The sequence below is a fragment of the Silene latifolia genome, chromosome Y (genome assembly GCF_048544455.1).
Source record: "Silene latifolia isolate original U9 population chromosome Y, ASM4854445v1, whole genome shotgun sequence".
Taxonomy (NCBI): Eukaryota; Viridiplantae; Streptophyta; class Magnoliopsida; order Caryophyllales; family Caryophyllaceae; genus Silene; species Silene latifolia.
The window spans coordinates 367,100,169-367,116,740 of NC_133538.1; the positions used below are offsets into that span (position 1 = coordinate 367,100,169).

Here is a 16,572-nt window from a genome sequence, read left to right on the forward strand (position 1 = left end):
AAAGTTTATAAGTTAGATTTTAATATTTTTTTCGTCAAAACTCAAATTTAACTAAACTTATATGTAATGTTTTTGAGTTTTATTGTAATTTTGTAGAGCTTAATGTTAAGTGAATAAACTCAGAAACTTCATAGTGAAACTCAGAGATTTTAAAACAAAACTCAAACTTTATTATAATGCTCAGAAACTATAAAATTGGAGGTAGTACATCAGATGTATAATCCTCTTACATCTGATATAACAATCACCTTGCAATCTGCTGGACATTTTTTCTCCTCTCTCACTCCCCTCTTGCCTCTCCTTAAACTCCTGCAACTCTAGAAGTACTAGTTAAATGGCCGTTGAGTTGACGTGAAATAAAAACCTTGCTAGTTGATAATTGACATGAAATGTAACCTTGCATATTTCGACATCAGTGTCTCGGATCCATGGTCAGTACCATAGTCTCATCTCTAAGACCAAGCTCGGATTGACAAACTAAATTAATACTCCATTTGCTTTTATTCAAATAATTGATTACATCGTCTCTACAGTTAATCTCGCAAATTGAGATCAATTTACATAGAATCTATTCGCAAGAAAGGTATCTTCAAGACCGTATAAGTTGCTACAAAACAATAAGTACCAAGCAACATTTAAGAGAGACAGGGAATGAAGAACAAGGGCCCCCAGGTGCCAGGATTTACAACAGCAATAATGTGAGCCCCAAGTACTGCCCAAGCCCCAAGGCAAACAGCCACCCTTCATGTTGATGGCTACCTGATCAGATTTTACCAAGGAGGTAGAGTTCAATAAACATGAGGATAAACCCGAGGTTGCCTTGTCACTTACAAGCTCCTGCAACACAATCATATCATAGATCGTCACTAGTGTACTCATATCGATTTACTGAGGAGACAAAACTGAAGTCCAAAACTTTGTTCCTCGTAAAGATGGTGAGATGTTTACTCTTCAGTAGCTTCGTGTATCATGTAGTGGGTCGTAGTCGTAAGCTTCACCAGCCTTGACAAATCGTCCCTTCACACGCTTCCGAATGTCAGCCCTGGCTTTGCGAGAGGCATATCTCACTTTTTTCTCAAATCTGGATTGACAAATCAAATGAAGATAAAACATCATTGTTAGCATTAGTAGAAAATGCTTAGATAACACAACACCACTCCAGTGCCTTAAAGGCTATGCGGATAATGAGGTCGAATGTACGCAGCCTTACCCCTATGTTAACAATACATATAGGCTGTTTCCAAGGAACTCAGAATGAATTCTGTGTCAAAAATTGAATTAAATAGCAGTTACTTCACAATAAATGAAAGCCTAATTCGCTTAGTGAGCCACTTTGCCAAAAGATTGAAAAAAAACTGCTTAAACAATAGGGCATATATCTAAGAAATAAAAAGTGCAAGCAACAAAGAAAGGAATCATAGATAAGATGGTCAAAATTATACTTGGGGTAGGCAAATATAAGTAAAACTTTTAGCTTCAAAATGACCTCTTGTAACCATAATTCCATAGACAGCTTAGATGTTTTATAATGCCAACTGAAAACACTTGTATAGTTTCCACTTTCCAGAATTCTAGATGCTTAGAATTCTGCGATGTGCACCGAAAAAAAAAAAAAAACAACATAATTACTTTTTTTTTGTGATGAAGTTAAATTGTGCAGCGGGATAAAAATATCTTTCCCAGCACTAAAGTAAACAAAAGCATGAAAATGCCACAAAATATACTCCCTCCCCCCCCCCCAATATCTTTCCCAGCACTAAAGTAAACAAAAGCATGAAAATGCCACAAAATATACTCCCCTCCCCCCCCCCCCAACATAAAAGTATCACAAAATTTCCTTAAATCTTTTCTAAGAACTCAAAATATTAGGCATCTTTTAATTTTCTTTTTGTTTTCGAGTTTTCAAGTGGAAAATGGAATGGGAGTTTTATTTTTACATGACACTTCTGTGCGTCTCACTTTCATTATCTAATTTCATAACCTCTTTAAATGGCTTTTCCAAAGAAGCCAATGAGGAGAAGTTGGAAAACTATGCCTCTGGGGTATCTAGTTTTTAACCCTTCAGGTGCTTGGATAGGGCCAATAGGAGGGAAAGGGAGGGAAGTGATTTCCTTTGTTTGGTTAGCAAAATAGAGGTAGAGGGAGGGAAATTGGATACCTCCATTTCCCTCCTCCAAGGCAAATTAACCCCCTCCCCTTTCCTTCCCTCCTTTTCCCTTCCTCCTTCCCCATCCCCTCCCTTTCCCTCGAATTACTTATCTAAACAAGGCCTTAGAGAGAATTACCTTCCTCTAAGGGTGTGTTTGGATAGCAAAAGTGGAGGGAAAGGGAGGGGAGGGAGAAGGAGGGAAGAGAAAGGGATGGAAGGGAAGGGGAGGGAGAATGGAGAAGGTCATTTTTCCTCCAAATCTTGCCTTTGTTGGAGAGGAAATAATTTGGCTTGGAGGGGGGAAGTGGAGGGATTCATTTTCCCTCCCCTCAAAATCCCTCCACCTCCATTTTGCTAACCAAACAAAGGATTTATCATCCCTTCCTTTCCCTCCCCCCTCTTTCCCTCCAAATCCTCCTATCCAAACAGACCCTAAAATTGTTAACAATGGGGACGAGGAGTTGATTTGGGCGCGTGACAAAATTGGCTATTTCTTAGTTACTATTTTTACAATCTTCGAGGAAAACCCATAAATCAATACTTCCCAATCGGAAAGATTTGGAAGTGTATGCCCCCTCCTAACTCTGGTTCTTTTCATTATAGAATTCAAAGAGTAAATCCCAGTTAAGTATATTCTTAAGAAAAAAAGATTAAAGCATGTTGTTCTCTGTGGCAGGTGAGTGAAGAATCCATTGATACCTTTTGCCTTTGGGTCTTCACTTTATAGCTCATATGTGTAACTCATTGGTCTAAGGTGATTTCATATCTTCATCCTCATAAGTCTAAAGAAGTACTCTCGGCCTTGGGATGAATGAAAAGAATTTATATTCCCAAATTTTGGAAGATGGTTCCTTTACCTATATAATAGTGCACTTGTACGGATATAAAGCATCATATATCCTGTATCACCTCTTTCCTCTTATTCTTTTTGTAGATATGATTACTCATAATAGCATGAGAGTATAGCTATGCAGCTCTCAATTTGTAATTGTATGTAGCTGTCTCCCCAAGGCGTCTTTTTTAACATCGTTGTGATCGTCTTGCCCCCCATTGGCGACTTGGCGTTGATTAATCAAATATTATCTCTTAGAAGAACTAGGTTTTTGGTGAAAGATCATACAATTTAATAGGAGACTGAAGTGCCATCTAATTAAAAAATATAACGCAGAAATGAAAAGACTAAACTCTCAGCCAACACAATTGAACTACTGCTATTATCTCCAAGTACTTACTTGCGGGTCTTCTTCTTTTCCCTGTACCGCATAACTGCTTCAGATCGAGTAGTTTTAAACGAACCCTCAGGAGCTGGGGGACACCAAGGTGGCTCGCCAAGTAGAAGCATTGATGAAGCCCCACAGTCCTGAAAATCCCCACCACTGATCTCTCCTGTAAGTCCAGAAAAGGAGTGACCAGAATGGGCTTGTCTTGCTACCAAGGTAAGGTTAGGTTCAGTTTTAATACTCATCGCTGAGTCAGCAGATGCTGCATTGCTGCATGCTGGTTGCACTGTATTGGTGACTCCAATAGATGACGCCTGAAAGAAGTAAACAACAATAGTCAGCAATTGAGGAATGTTACAAAAGAACATAAGGGACTTTGAACTTGAACTATAATATCCAAAGAATTAGACCAAAAAAACCTCAGTCCCAAAGTGATTTGGAAGAAATACATAAAACTGCATAATTTGAAACAACCCTGACAGTCGTTAAGCATTGATAGTCTATAGGCCATCAGGGCATTCACAATGGTAAGAGCTATTTTTCGACTCTTATCATCAAGGCCTCAAGGCAGAGCGTAGGGGATCCTTGACTTTGAGTAAATAATATATTTGTACCTAGTTATAATCATAACATGACGCTTATTACTGTTAATGCACGCCAACAACGCAGGTTTTTTAATTTTCTCCATTATTACTATTTTACTTACCTTACTATTGCCACCCTACCAAGACGTCATCAATTTTAAAATTTAAATCCTCCCCAGATCTTATCCCAATCGATGGCAAAACAGATCCTAAACTGGGTTCCAAAATTTCTCTACTTTTCGTTGCAAAACCCAGAAAGCAACTTCTTCACAAGCGATCAACTTCTACATAGTTGAAGTAGTCATCAATAGTTGCTTTTTGCCCAAGAATCCATAAAAAAGATCAACGGATTTATAAACTAATCATTGTGGATACCCTTAAGGTCGGCCATAGCAGTGTAGTCAGTCTGTCCATGATAAAGTTAACAGCCACATCGACCACAAAAGTAAATATCACAACCTCACTATTCCTAACAAAAATCATCCTCTTGGCAGGGCAGCACGTCTAAATGTTATGACATTTAAGCTGCTTGTCCTCTACCAAAAGTTGAAGTCCATCTTTGAAGTCAGCCTTCGTTTTACAAAGAGCAAGAACTAAAACTTTAAGTTCCTTCAGCCCCCAAGGTTCTGATTCAAAGGTCAGCCTCACTATGAACTGCCAATTTCTCTAAGAAACCCAGTTTTGAATGCATTCCCAATTTCTCAAAGAAACCAAGTCCATCCACACTATGAACTGCCAATTTAGCCACTGGAAGTGTTATTTACTCTCCATCTATTCTGGTAGATTTGAATTGAGTGAACCTCAAGTCTTGTCGGGAGAACAGTTACAGTAGCATCATTGCCACTTTCTGTTACTGAGAAAGAAATCTCCAAAAGATCCTTCAGCTGGCTCATTGTCAGACAACACTCCTCATCAACTAACAGAGCGAGGGACTCCACCTCCTTTGAGCTTGTATTACAAAAACTCCAAAGTTTCGGACTTTGTCAGCGATGCCACATTTGTACCATTTAAGAAACACCAGCCATAAAGCCGGCCACCACAAATATAGCTACTGTTTCATTATTATTTTTGATACAAAGTTTCATTTGCCTTCAAAAAAATTTGTTAATCCAACAGTTTACTTTATCAGCATATCTGACACAATACATGACAAACGTCCGATAGATCAATTTCAGACACAGACACCGACACTTCACTAATGTTACCTGCTTCAGTTTCAATGGTGTCAAAGAAGAGCAAGATGAGAAAAAGGTAAAAGGAGAATGATGTACTAATAATAACTCAAAAGGGCTTTTTGATCTATTTAACATTTGGTATTTAATTATTCATTTTAATTTTATTTTTCTTCTTCTGTTTCACCTAGTAATGCAGTTTGTCATTTCCTCTAATAACACATGACGTGAATATATAAGTTGATGTTAATTACGAATTTGATATCAGACAAGATTGGGAAAAATCTATATTCCTCTTTGGCCCTTTGTGTCGTAACTAAAATATGTTCCCAGCAATTAGGAGTATTAAAGTTATAGGAGATCAAACCTCAACACGTAATCCACCCCGGCAATTAGGATCAGCTCTGAGCATGCCTTGTCTTGCAAACAGACTGTTAATCCCACCATTATCAAGGAGCTTTTCAGAGTGAGTAAGAGTGACACCAAAAAGCTCATCATAATTTTCAAAATTTATGTCAACTTCATCCATGTTAAAGTCGGCATACAGGTCGTCTTCATCGATTCCAGGAATATTAGAAGCAAGATTGAACAACTGCATACAAGCAAAATCATAACAGTATTGATTTAGCAAATAGCACCGTTAAAAAATCAACACCAAATCAAAAACCAAACAAATCATCAGAGCTTTCCACAAAACATTAAACCACCAAAGGTTTTGCCCCATCACATAACATGCGTAATATAATAAAAAAAGAGTGCGTTTTTTTTTTGGTATGGTGTAGACGTATAGAGCATGACAAAATAATAAATTTGCCATCAAACTTCACTTTATATATGGCAATGTATAGCTACCTCAGACGAGTTACTGCATCCGGGTTGATTAGTACTCTTGCGTGGAACAATCTCAGGGATAAATGAAAGCCCAATCATATCATTGGATTTACTGAAGCTCTGCACATCATTTGCTGCAACAGTACCCCTTGTATCAGGTCCACTGTCTTTGCCAACAGCATCCAAGCAGTTCTTCATTCCTCCATCGTCAATACATAGAGCGCCTAACACTTGCTTAGGGGTAGAACTATCTGATGCATGTACCGGAATATCCGAGAAAAATGACCAGATTGTGGACAGCTCTGCTGATGACGGACAACCAGAGTAATAACTAATATCTTCCGTCTTGTGAAAGGTGGGAGTAGAGCCATTATGTCCCAACAAATTACAATTAGGACAAAGGGAAACCCCTTCATCAATACATCTTACGGAAGCAGGTTGGCAATTGCATCTTTCACAAACAAGTGTTCGAGAATGACGCTTAGAGAGAGCATTTGCAGAGTGAACATTGCGATCACAAGACAAACACAAACAAGCAGCGTCGGAGCGGCAATACACCACCGCTCTCTCCTCTCCACAAAAATCGCATACATACCCCATCGTCTCACCTATCAATAACTAAATCCAAATATCCTGCCCAACTACAAGCAAAAAGGTCTTATTCTGAAACTTGTTGATAGCCTGACAAATTGAACATGTCCAATCAATCGTTAATGAAGACGCCATTAATAAGTTAATCACGGACTTCTAAATCGAGAAACGCATACAAATCAGGTTCAGTTTTTGCCGTAGATAAGAAATTTCAGCAGCCGTGAAAAGATAAGCTCAAAAGACGGAAAATTTAGCGTAAAGTTCCCTTGTTCCGTTAATTATACGCATTTTAGAAAATCTCCGTCACATATTTTGAAAAAGTAAAACAATTAAATGGAACGGAGAAGGTGATATTGTTCATAACTGAGAAAACGATAGGTATGATACAATTTTAGAAGAGAAAAGATAGTTATTACAAATAATAAAGATGAAATTGATGAAAAGCTTTGATTAACAACACAATTCAGCGACTTAATAAGCAATCAAGAATAATTACAGTAGCAAATTCGCAAAGATATTTATGAATCGATTACAAAATGATGATCGAGTGAACTGTAAAACATATGGATAAGAAAGAAGATAAGACACATGAATGAAAACAACAAAATCTAAAAATCATGAAAACAAAAGTGAAGATAATTACCAGGAATAAATCAAAAGAATTCCAATTCCAATTCCAATTTCAATTTCAATTTGAGGAATGAAAAAAAGTGATGAAGATAATAGTTGAGTGAAGAAGAAAGTTTATTTATGATGAGCTGATCAATCAATCTATATTTATCTATCTATATTATTAAAGACGTTTATAGGGAGTTGAAGTGTCCTGAACCACTTTCAACCAATGAAATAAAAGATAATATCTAAATTAATAATTATTGAAACAAGATATGGAACAATTAATTAATTAATACGCCTACTTCCTTTTAAAGATTAAATTTTAAAAAAAAAAATCATAAGATGTGTGTGAGCAAATAGAGTTTGTGAGCAAATAAACGTGACAAAAGAGTGATGATTATCACCTACCTACAGAAGTCTAATACTTCCTCCATTCAACTCCACTCTACCTATTTCTATTTTTTACACTATTCACAAATGCACATTCAATCTCGATTTTCTCTCAATACATAAGTGAAAATATGTTCATGTGAGATCTTGTTTGATTCGCCTTTACGAGTATATTAAAAATATCTAACTTTTATAATTTTTGCAAATACGTAGCTAACGATATTTACCGCGTAAAACACGCGTTGGCGAACGTGAAAAAGCAAAGTGGTAGAGTGGAGTTGAATGGAGGAAGTATGACTCAATATCTATCTTATCAATTGCACCAACCTCCAATGTATATATACTATTCATCAATTCCTTTGGTTCACCATTAATTAACCTATATTTCTATTGTTTTACTTTTTTTTTGTCCTTTGCTTATGGTATTGTCCCTTATTGATTTATTTATTTTTATTTTTTGCAGACCAATTATATTTACATCGAGTGGACTAATTGCATTATGTTGTCTGCGTAGTCTTCTATACAAATTAAGGTAACAACTAATATCACCTTTATTATTAAATTAATAGATATACTCATGATGTCGTTGTATGGTTATCTTTAATTTGCTTGACAATACTAACATGTCTAATACTCTCATACTCAGCCATTGAATTTCAATACAAGATCGTAATGCAGATTTTTGATTTCAAGCTACAATAGAGACTTAACTTTTCCAATTGACTTGCAAACAAATGATAAGTTTCAATTTTATAACTATAGTTACAAAAAAAATTCGAATTACTTCAACCATGTAAAGTCAAAAAATGATTTGAAAAGTACATATTGTTGTGAGAATTTTCTTTTCGAAGAACAATTTTATACTATTCATATTATCGTTCTTAATAATTTAGTAATATTTGACTTAAAAAAGGAGTAAATAATATACGGAGTATTTGGAGAGAATAATAATAAAACTTATAATAGTTTTGTGATAAGATCATAACGTTTTTATATATCGATATATCTTGTGAGTTGTGATATTTATTTGCTAACTTGGATTTTCCTTTTCTTTGGAGTTTGATACAGCTTCATTGTTAGCGCAAAAATTGTCGTAGTTGAAGAAGCTAAAAGAGTTTCACTATATACGAATTTTAAAGTTAATTGTATGCTGAATTTTTTTTTTTCTTATATATACTGGTAGTTATATTCAAATCGGTCTCAATATTATAGTGATGATGATCTATGAGCATTGTATATGAAAATTCTAACAAGATTTTAGGTATTATTGGAGACCCTAAGTTTATAGGTTGTCTATTTGCATTGGTCTTTATATAGGTGTTTGTAAGTAGAGATCATTATACAAAGGGTTCTTTACTCTTTAGTTTCTTCTTTTCAATGATCTGTTTTTAGGTTTCTCAAAAAATTCAGTGTTTATAACTTATTTATATATCTACGTAATCTCATATTTTCGTTATTGGTGCAACCTACATATCTCTTTCAATTCGTCATTCTATCATTGCATTACAACCTGATTGATTATTTAAATGTTTACCGATGACCTGTTGGATTTTAATTTTAATTTATTTCAACAAATTTAACTATTTTTTTTTTTGAAACCAACATATTTAACTATTTTTAATTAATAAACAAGGTCCATGGTAAACAAACGAGTTATCGAAAACATGTATGAATGCGTATTCTTACATAAAAGAAGTAGTAAGAGTTCAAGTGGTAAGAGCTCTCTTACTTCATTAGTTGTAGCCAACCATTGGAGGGTTATGTAGTGGAATAACAAATTATTTTAGCTTAAAAAACCGACTTGGTAAATTAAGCTACTCTATCTTGTGGTTGTCCATTGAAGATGTTCTTAAAACTACATAAAATATGATAGAATTTAATTGCATACTTGGTATTGTAATGAGATTAGTATTGTTGTATGTATTAAAATATTAACTGCTAGGAAATCTCACTTTAAATATATATCTAAATTTTAAAAGAGATTTTTATTTTATTTAAGTAGCTCAAAATTGATTTATTAAAACACTATTATTTATTTCTATATTAAAAAAATTAATTTTCATATATAATTTAGTAGGTCTCCTAAGATACGATATCTCAATAAATTTATTGATAGACCAATTACAGATTGATCTAAAAATTGGTACAAAATGTAATAAAGCAGGTGCGTATACTATAAAATAGGGTAATTAATGGTTAACTATAGTATTTGATAAAATAGGTGAGATAGTTATGAAAACATGAACAGAAAATTACATAAAAAGGTATGATAAAGTGGTCTCTCAATAATTCAGTGAAAGCCATATTTTCAACGATTATGAGCTAATGCCATAGGTTATCTATACTTGGTGTATATGACTTTATGTGTCCTACAAATGTAATTTGACGTAGCTTTTACCAAAAAAAAATACTCCGTGATATTAAAAGCTAGAGGACTTTCAAGACCCCTTAAATCGCAATATTAATGTAACAAATAACAATGCCATATTAGATGCTATATTGGTCCGATAACAAACTAATTAGTGTTAAAAACACTGTTGAGTGTTGACAAAATCTTATCATACCACTCACGCAAGATCAAATTATCCTACGACATATAATTTCCATGTTGTTTTTATTAATAAGTTATTCTGGTCCAGTTTCTTTATCGACCAAACGATACTTTAGCAAAATTAGTGTTAATTAATTTGAGTGTAGTCAGTGAAATGTATTGGGATGCATAATTTGGTCATTTCGGAATTGTAATAATAACTATTGCGTAAAATTAGTTATAACTATTCGAGTGCTTTTAGTGAATAAGAAATGTATTAGGATGAGTAATTTAGTCGATTTAAAGTTGAAGCTCGAATCGAGCCTTTTTATAGACGGGATTTGACATGTGTAGTGGTTATTTTATAACTTGATGTTCAACATTGGTTTAAGAGACAGAATATTACAAGTGGCCCGTGCATCGCACGGGCATTAAATCTAGTTTATATTATTAAAGGAAGCTTTTTTCGAGCAATTACAGAAAGTGCAACCTTTATCAGATACCAAAATAAATAAATTAATGAAGAAGATAAAATATATTATATTTTTTGAAGAAAAAATATATTAGTTTCTAACTAGGGTTTTTTTATCAAACACCACCTTATAAAAATGTGTTTTGCAAAACACCACCTGTAATAATTTTTTTGATTTTTTGCCACCTTTAAAAAATAATAATTGTTTAACAGTACAAAATGGTCGGAATCTGGGTAAAACTAGAAAACTCCGGCACTAACTTGTTTTATTCTTTTCATTTCTTTCCAAATTTTCCCTCCATTTCCTTGCCTTTCTTTTTCCCTCCATTTCTTCTACACTATCTCCGCTCCTTTCTCCTATCTATTTGATGCAATAAAAAGTGTATAATGACGGTTGCGAATACAATACCTCTGAAGTAGTAAAAAACAGAGATTATTGATGCCCACTCCTCATCCTCCACCTTATGATGAGGACATGTAGGGCTCGCAGATAGCAGAATAACCCGCTCACTCTTGCTTCTTTAGCTTTTGATAGATTAAACCTAGAAGTGGATTAGTGAATTAAAAGGTAAGATGAATAATCAATTTTTTTGTATTGGCTTAAGAAATTGGTGAAGATAATTAGGGGAAAAGGAAACATTAGATATCAACACAAACTCATAAGAAAAGAAAAAAAGTTGAAGACAAATGAAGGAGGGTGAATGAGTCTCGAGGAAGGAGGGCTGGAGGGTGATAATGGTGAGGAATGAAAGTGAAGGAGTGAGGAGGTAGTCGAATATGAAGTCAATGCCGGAATTATTTTAGTTTTAGTCAAACTCCGGCCATTTGATACTGTTTAACAATTTTTTTTTAAAAGGTGGCAAAAAGCCAGAATTTTTTTTTTTGGTGAAATGTGAATATATATATATATAATCAAAAGTCCAACCAGTACATCAGCATTGTTACCCACTATCTTTTCACATGAGCCGTCACAATATGGAGCTTTTTACAGCACAAGACTAAATCTAGACTTCATTTCATTACACTCATACAAATTCTGAATAACACCTAATCTCTTTGACAATGTTGTTTGGACAAGGTACCCTGTGCTCCTCTCTACAAACATTCCGTGCCATCCAAATGTGATAGATTAGAGCCACCACAGCTGCGTGAACTAGCTGTTTCTTCAGCAATGACCTGCTCCTCCACCTATTGCACCATTGCAAGACATCATTAGTTGGCAGGGGTACCCCTAACCACGCCCTCAACAGGTTCCAGCATCTGCTACTGAAATCACACAAATAGAAAAGATGATGATGGTCTTCCATTTGTGTCCAGCAGATTTCACACAGACCATCAGTGAGGACACCAAACCGTAGCATCCTATCCTTAGTAAAAAGCCTCTCCTGGATCATTAGCCACCCAATAAACGTATACTTAGGTAGATTGAGCCTGTTCCATATCAGAGGCCACCAATCCACCTTAACCAGATCCTCTTGCAACCAATCATATCCACTGGCCACAGTGTACTGTCCCCGATTAGCACACCATACATCATTAATGAACCCTGCTTTCACTCTGTCTTTCACCTTGCAGATAGTCCTCCACACCCAGCTTGAATTCAATGTAGGAGAATAATCATACCAGTACCTTCCTTTCATATAAATATGGTCCACCCACTTAATCCATAAGTGGTCACTTTTAGTAGCTAACCAGGCAGTGTACTTAGCTATCCGAGCGATTCCAAAGCCCGCAATCCTTAATTCCCAAGCCACCATATTTCTTCCCATAAACTTGGTCCCAAGATACAGCAGAGCTCTACCATACTTGTCACCGCCCAAAGATAGTTCCTACAAATTCTTGTGATCTTATCAATAACAGTGAGTGGGATGATGAATATCCTGGCCCAGAAAGAATGCAGTTGCGTGAGCACAGCTCTGATGAGAACTAAGCGTCCAGCATAGCTAAGCTTCCTAGCCCCCCATCCACGTATCCTCTCAACAACCTTCTCAAACAGTCTTGAACAGTCACCCACTGGCAGTCTTTTATAAGATATTGAAATTCCCAAATACCTGAAAGGAAACTGTCCCAATTTGAACCCAGACATTTGCAGAATATAAGCTACTTCCCCAGCATCCAATCCATTGCAGTAGAGTTCAGACTTTTCCTGGTTCATAGTTAATCCAGAGGATCCAGAAAAGGTGGTGAAAGCTCTAAGAATAACAGTGATTGACTTCCTATCCCCTCTACAAAACATCAGAAGGTCATTTGCAAAGTATAGATGGGTCAACTTCAGAGCTCTGCATAAGGGGTGAAAAGTGAATTCCCTCCTAGTAGTAGTGGCAGCCATGAGCACTCTACTTAAGTACTCCATGCAAATTGTAAACAGCAGGGGAGAGATGGGATCCCCCTGTCTAATTCCTCTTTTACCTTGAAAGTACCCAAAGCATAACCCATTAAGTGAAAGTGTGAACCAAGGAGATGAGACACACACCATGATCAACTTAATGATCTTCTCAGGGAAGCCCAAAGCATCCAACATCTGCTCAATGAAGTCCCATTCTATAGAATCATAAGCTTTTTTTAAATCTACTTTCATCAAGCATCTTGGTGAGCATGTTTTCCTTTTATACAACCTTACCAGATCTTGACAAATTAGGATATTATCAACAATTTCCCTCCCTTTAATAAACGCACTCTGATTTTCACTGATGACATGAGGAAGAACAGCTGCCACTCTATTACAGAGCACCTTAGATATGACTTTATATATAACATTGCAACATGCAATTGGTCTGAAGTCTGCAACAGAAATGGGCCGAGCTTTCTTAGGGATTAATGTGAGTGTTGTAGCATTAACCTGCCTCAATAACTTTCCATTAGTGAAAAAATCCATCACAGTTTGAATCACATCATTCCCAACAACAGGGAATGCATCTCTATAAAATTGAGATGAAAAGCCATCAGGGCCAGGAGCCTTGCTAGCTGGAATAGAAAACAAAGCTTCCTTGACCTCGATTCGAATGTGCCTCATCAACTCAGTCACATGCTCAGCAGTCAATGTTTTACCCATTTTAACAACAGGAATAAGTATAGGGTGGACAGCCTTACTAGTTCCCAACAACTGAACATAGTACTCAGTGAAAGCAGTTTCAATTGCTTCTGGTTCAGTATGCAGGACACCCCTCACATCTTGAATGCTTAGGACTTTATTCTGCAACCTTCTAGCCTTGATTACACTATGGAAGTACTGGGAATTCACATCCCCATCCTTCATCCATTGAGCTTTGGCCTTCTGCATTAGAAACTTTCTCCTTGCCTCATCTAATTCCTTATATGAATCAGTAGCCATTTTTGCATCTGCCTGCAGCTGGGAATCAGTAGGATTTCTCTGCAACTTCTTCTGAACATTATACATATGCATCTTAGCCACTTCTGCAGCAGTTTCAACATTAGAGAATCTGTCATTATTCAGCTCCTTCAAAGGTTTTTTCAAAGCCTTAAGCTTCTTGACTACTTGAAACATCTTGACACCATCAACTCTGGTTTCCCAAACCTTACTCACAATGCTAATAAATCCATCAGCTTGCCCCCACATATCAAAGTATTTAAAATTGCTTCTCCTCTTATCCACTGAAGGCCTAAGAACCATTGTGCAAGGGCAATGGTCAAAAATCCCCTCAGGATGGAAGGTGGTGAGAGTATCAGGGTACCTATCCAGCCAACCATCAGTGATCATAGCCCTGTCAATCCTACTGAAAACCATAGACCCACCTCATGTTTATTCGTCCAAGTAAAGAAGGCTCCCTGAGCAGGTATGTCCATCAGTCCACAATAATCCACACAGTCCTGAAACCCTTTAAGTTCAGCAACTGTAACTTCAGAACCAATTCTTTCATTCATTGCAAGCACATTGTTAAAATCCCCTAACACCACCCAAGGTCCATCAACTAGACAACTCATATTACTCAGAGACTCCCATAGTGCCTCCCTTTCAGCAATTCTGTTGTAACCATAAACCATAGACATCCACCAAAATTCCCTAGTAGGTCTATAATTTTTTTAAAGGTGGTGTTTTATAAAGTGCCCTATATTAAAGGTGGTGTTTGACAAAAAACCCTTCTAGCTATGACGCTACCTCTTTCTAACTATAAATAGTCTTTTTCGTTTTTTCTTTTAGATCATATAGATTAGTTTGTTTTGAGCATTATTGTTGTTTGTATTTTTTGTTTTCTACTCCCTCTATTTTTCCTATTTTCACCCCATTTTCCCTTTTTGGCAAATCATTTATTCTCACCTCATTTCTCTTCTTTCCTTATTTAGACATGCAAATGACCTTTCTATCCTTGTCCCACATCTTTATTTACAAACATTGCCATCAACTTATGGGTTATAATTTTCTGTATTAATACCCTAATCCAACTAAATTAGCCCAACCCAACCCACTTATGCTAATGACTCCCTCCATATTTTTTGGCCCAAATTACAAATTTTCCTCTAAAACCCTAACTCACCTTCTACAACTTTCTATAATGTCTCCTCATTTCTCTTCTTGTTCACTGCCTCCTTCTCTCTCTACTAACCCTAACTCTTCTATCTTCCCTATATTCTTGTCCCCGCCTCATCCTCTTTGTTGCCTCCTTCACCCCCTCTTCCCGATTTTCTCATAATTATATGCCTTTCTTCTCCATATTTCCTTTTTAAATGTCGAAGATCCCATATAAATCTCATCATCTGCAAGATTTAGTCAATAAGAACAAGGTAATTGCTTCATCTTTTCTTATTTTTTTAGATCTATTATGAATACTCTATATTTTCATTTATTTCATCATTTAATGTAGTCAATAACAAATTGGATTTTACTGTGATTTCAACTTTTAATTTCCTAAATCTATTAAGTATACACATAAACAGTTTGAATCACCTTTAATTTACTGCTTTTTCAACCTTTATTCGCACCCCTAACCGTCTCATTATAACTTGTTTGATGCAAAGGAGAAAAAGAGAAAGAAGGGGGAGGAAGGACAACCTCTGAAGAAAATTAAAGAAGAGGAGCAGGTGAAGGCGGAAATGCTGAAAGGGAAGGTGAAGGTGAAGGGGGAGGATGAAGAGACGGATAGTGATTATTGTCCTGAATCACCTCCTCCAATCTACATAGTGAGTGACTCCCTAGATCCGGATGATTTAGGGTCTCAGGTTGAAGAGACGAAGTTCGATGATGTGCTTGCTCCTGTAGTGGTTGAGGGTGGTACATCTGGTGACCCTGAAACACCATGCATAAAGTACTTAACTGCGTATTTGGAGAGAATGGCTGAGAAGCGTCCAAAATCCCCTGAGAAAAAAACTGCGCCTGATGAATATGTGGAGTTGAAGTCTCCATCAACAAGCTTAAAGAAATTCATGGCTTATGTGGATAATTTCATTACTAAGCGGTATAATTCCTAAACGTTTAGTTTTTGCTTCTTTCTGCTTGCTTATAACTACTTTAAATTGCTGATGGGATTTAACTGTTGTTAGAGTTTAGTGAGTTAATTTGTGTGTACTGAATTTGGTTTAATATGTATCGTTTAGTTTTTGCTTCTTTCTGCTTGCTTATAATTCCTTAAAATTGCTGATGGGATTTAACTGTTGTTAGGGTTTAGTGGTAGAATTTGTGTGTACTGAATGTGGTTTAATATGGACTGTGTTTTTGCTTCTTTCTACTTGCTGATAATTCCTTAAAATTGCTGATGGGATTTAACAGCTGTTAGGGTGTAGTGGTTGAATTTGTGTGTACCGAATTTGGTTTAATATTGTGTTCTTACATGAAACTCCATGAATGGTCCTCACTGAACTGAGAGGGTGTTATTGTTTGTGAATATTTTAGTGTAGCTCAATGATGAAAAACCTTAATGGTTTTGATAGATGTTAGATTTTTGATAGAGTTAAATGGTAAGTGGCCATTAAGTATAAGTAATTAAGCCACCACATTTTCTACAAATGAATGGGTGTGTGTGCTCATCTTTGTTAAATGCAGTTTGAGAGCTTTATGATGTGTAA

The 16,572-nt window shown here is 36.0% G+C and overlaps 2 protein-coding genes across 3 annotated transcripts; both read right to left on the minus strand.

Annotated features, from left to right (window-relative positions):
* Nucleotides 1-469: 469 nt before the first annotated feature.
* On the minus strand, nucleotides 470-7,510 carry LOC141627268 (zinc finger protein CONSTANS-LIKE 9-like). Of its 2 annotated transcripts, XM_074440622.1 has the most exons (6): nucleotides 7,191-7,325; nucleotides 5,978-6,637; nucleotides 5,493-5,717; nucleotides 3,382-3,683; nucleotides 949-1,081; nucleotides 470-837 (listed from the first exon to the last, which is right to left on the minus strand). In XM_074440622.1, the coding sequence occupies exons 2-5, from the start codon at nucleotides 6,554-6,556 to the stop codon at nucleotides 952-954; spliced, it is 1,236 nt and encodes a 411-aa protein (XP_074296723.1). In that variant the 5' UTR covers nucleotides 6,557-6,637; nucleotides 7,191-7,325; the 3' UTR covers nucleotides 470-837; nucleotides 949-951. The 2 variants fall into 2 exon arrangements, with proteins under 2 accessions (XP_074296723.1, XP_074296722.1); XM_074440621.1 differs by having other exon boundaries at nucleotides 470-1,081; nucleotides 7,191-7,510.
* A 4,069-nt stretch (nucleotides 7,511-11,579) lies between these two features.
* Nucleotides 11,580-12,194, minus strand: LOC141631797 (uncharacterized). The gene has a single exon (XM_074444420.1). The coding sequence runs from the start codon at nucleotides 12,192-12,194 to the stop codon at nucleotides 11,580-11,582; it is 615 nt and encodes a 204-aa protein (XP_074300521.1).
* Between the last annotated feature and the right edge of the window lie 4,378 nt (nucleotides 12,195-16,572).

Excerpts from the sequence above, each read along its gene's own strand:
- LOC141627268 (XM_074440621.1), bottom strand. The coding sequence starts at position 6,556 with ATGGGGTATGTATGCGATTTTTGTGGAGAGGAGAGAGCGGTGGTGTAT. Across the intron at positions 5,718-5,977 it reads GATGCAGTAACTCGTCTGAG|TTGTTCAATCTTGCTTCTAA; the intron begins GTAGCTATACAT and ends GCTTGTATGCAG. Across the intron at positions 3,684-5,492 it reads GGGGTGGATTACGTGTTGAG|GCGTCATCTATTGGAGTCAC; the intron begins GTTTGATCTCCT and ends TACTTCTTTCAG.
- LOC141631797 (XM_074444420.1), bottom strand. The coding sequence starts at position 12,194 with ATGAAAGGAAGGTACTGGTATGATTATTCTCCTACATTGAATTCAAGC.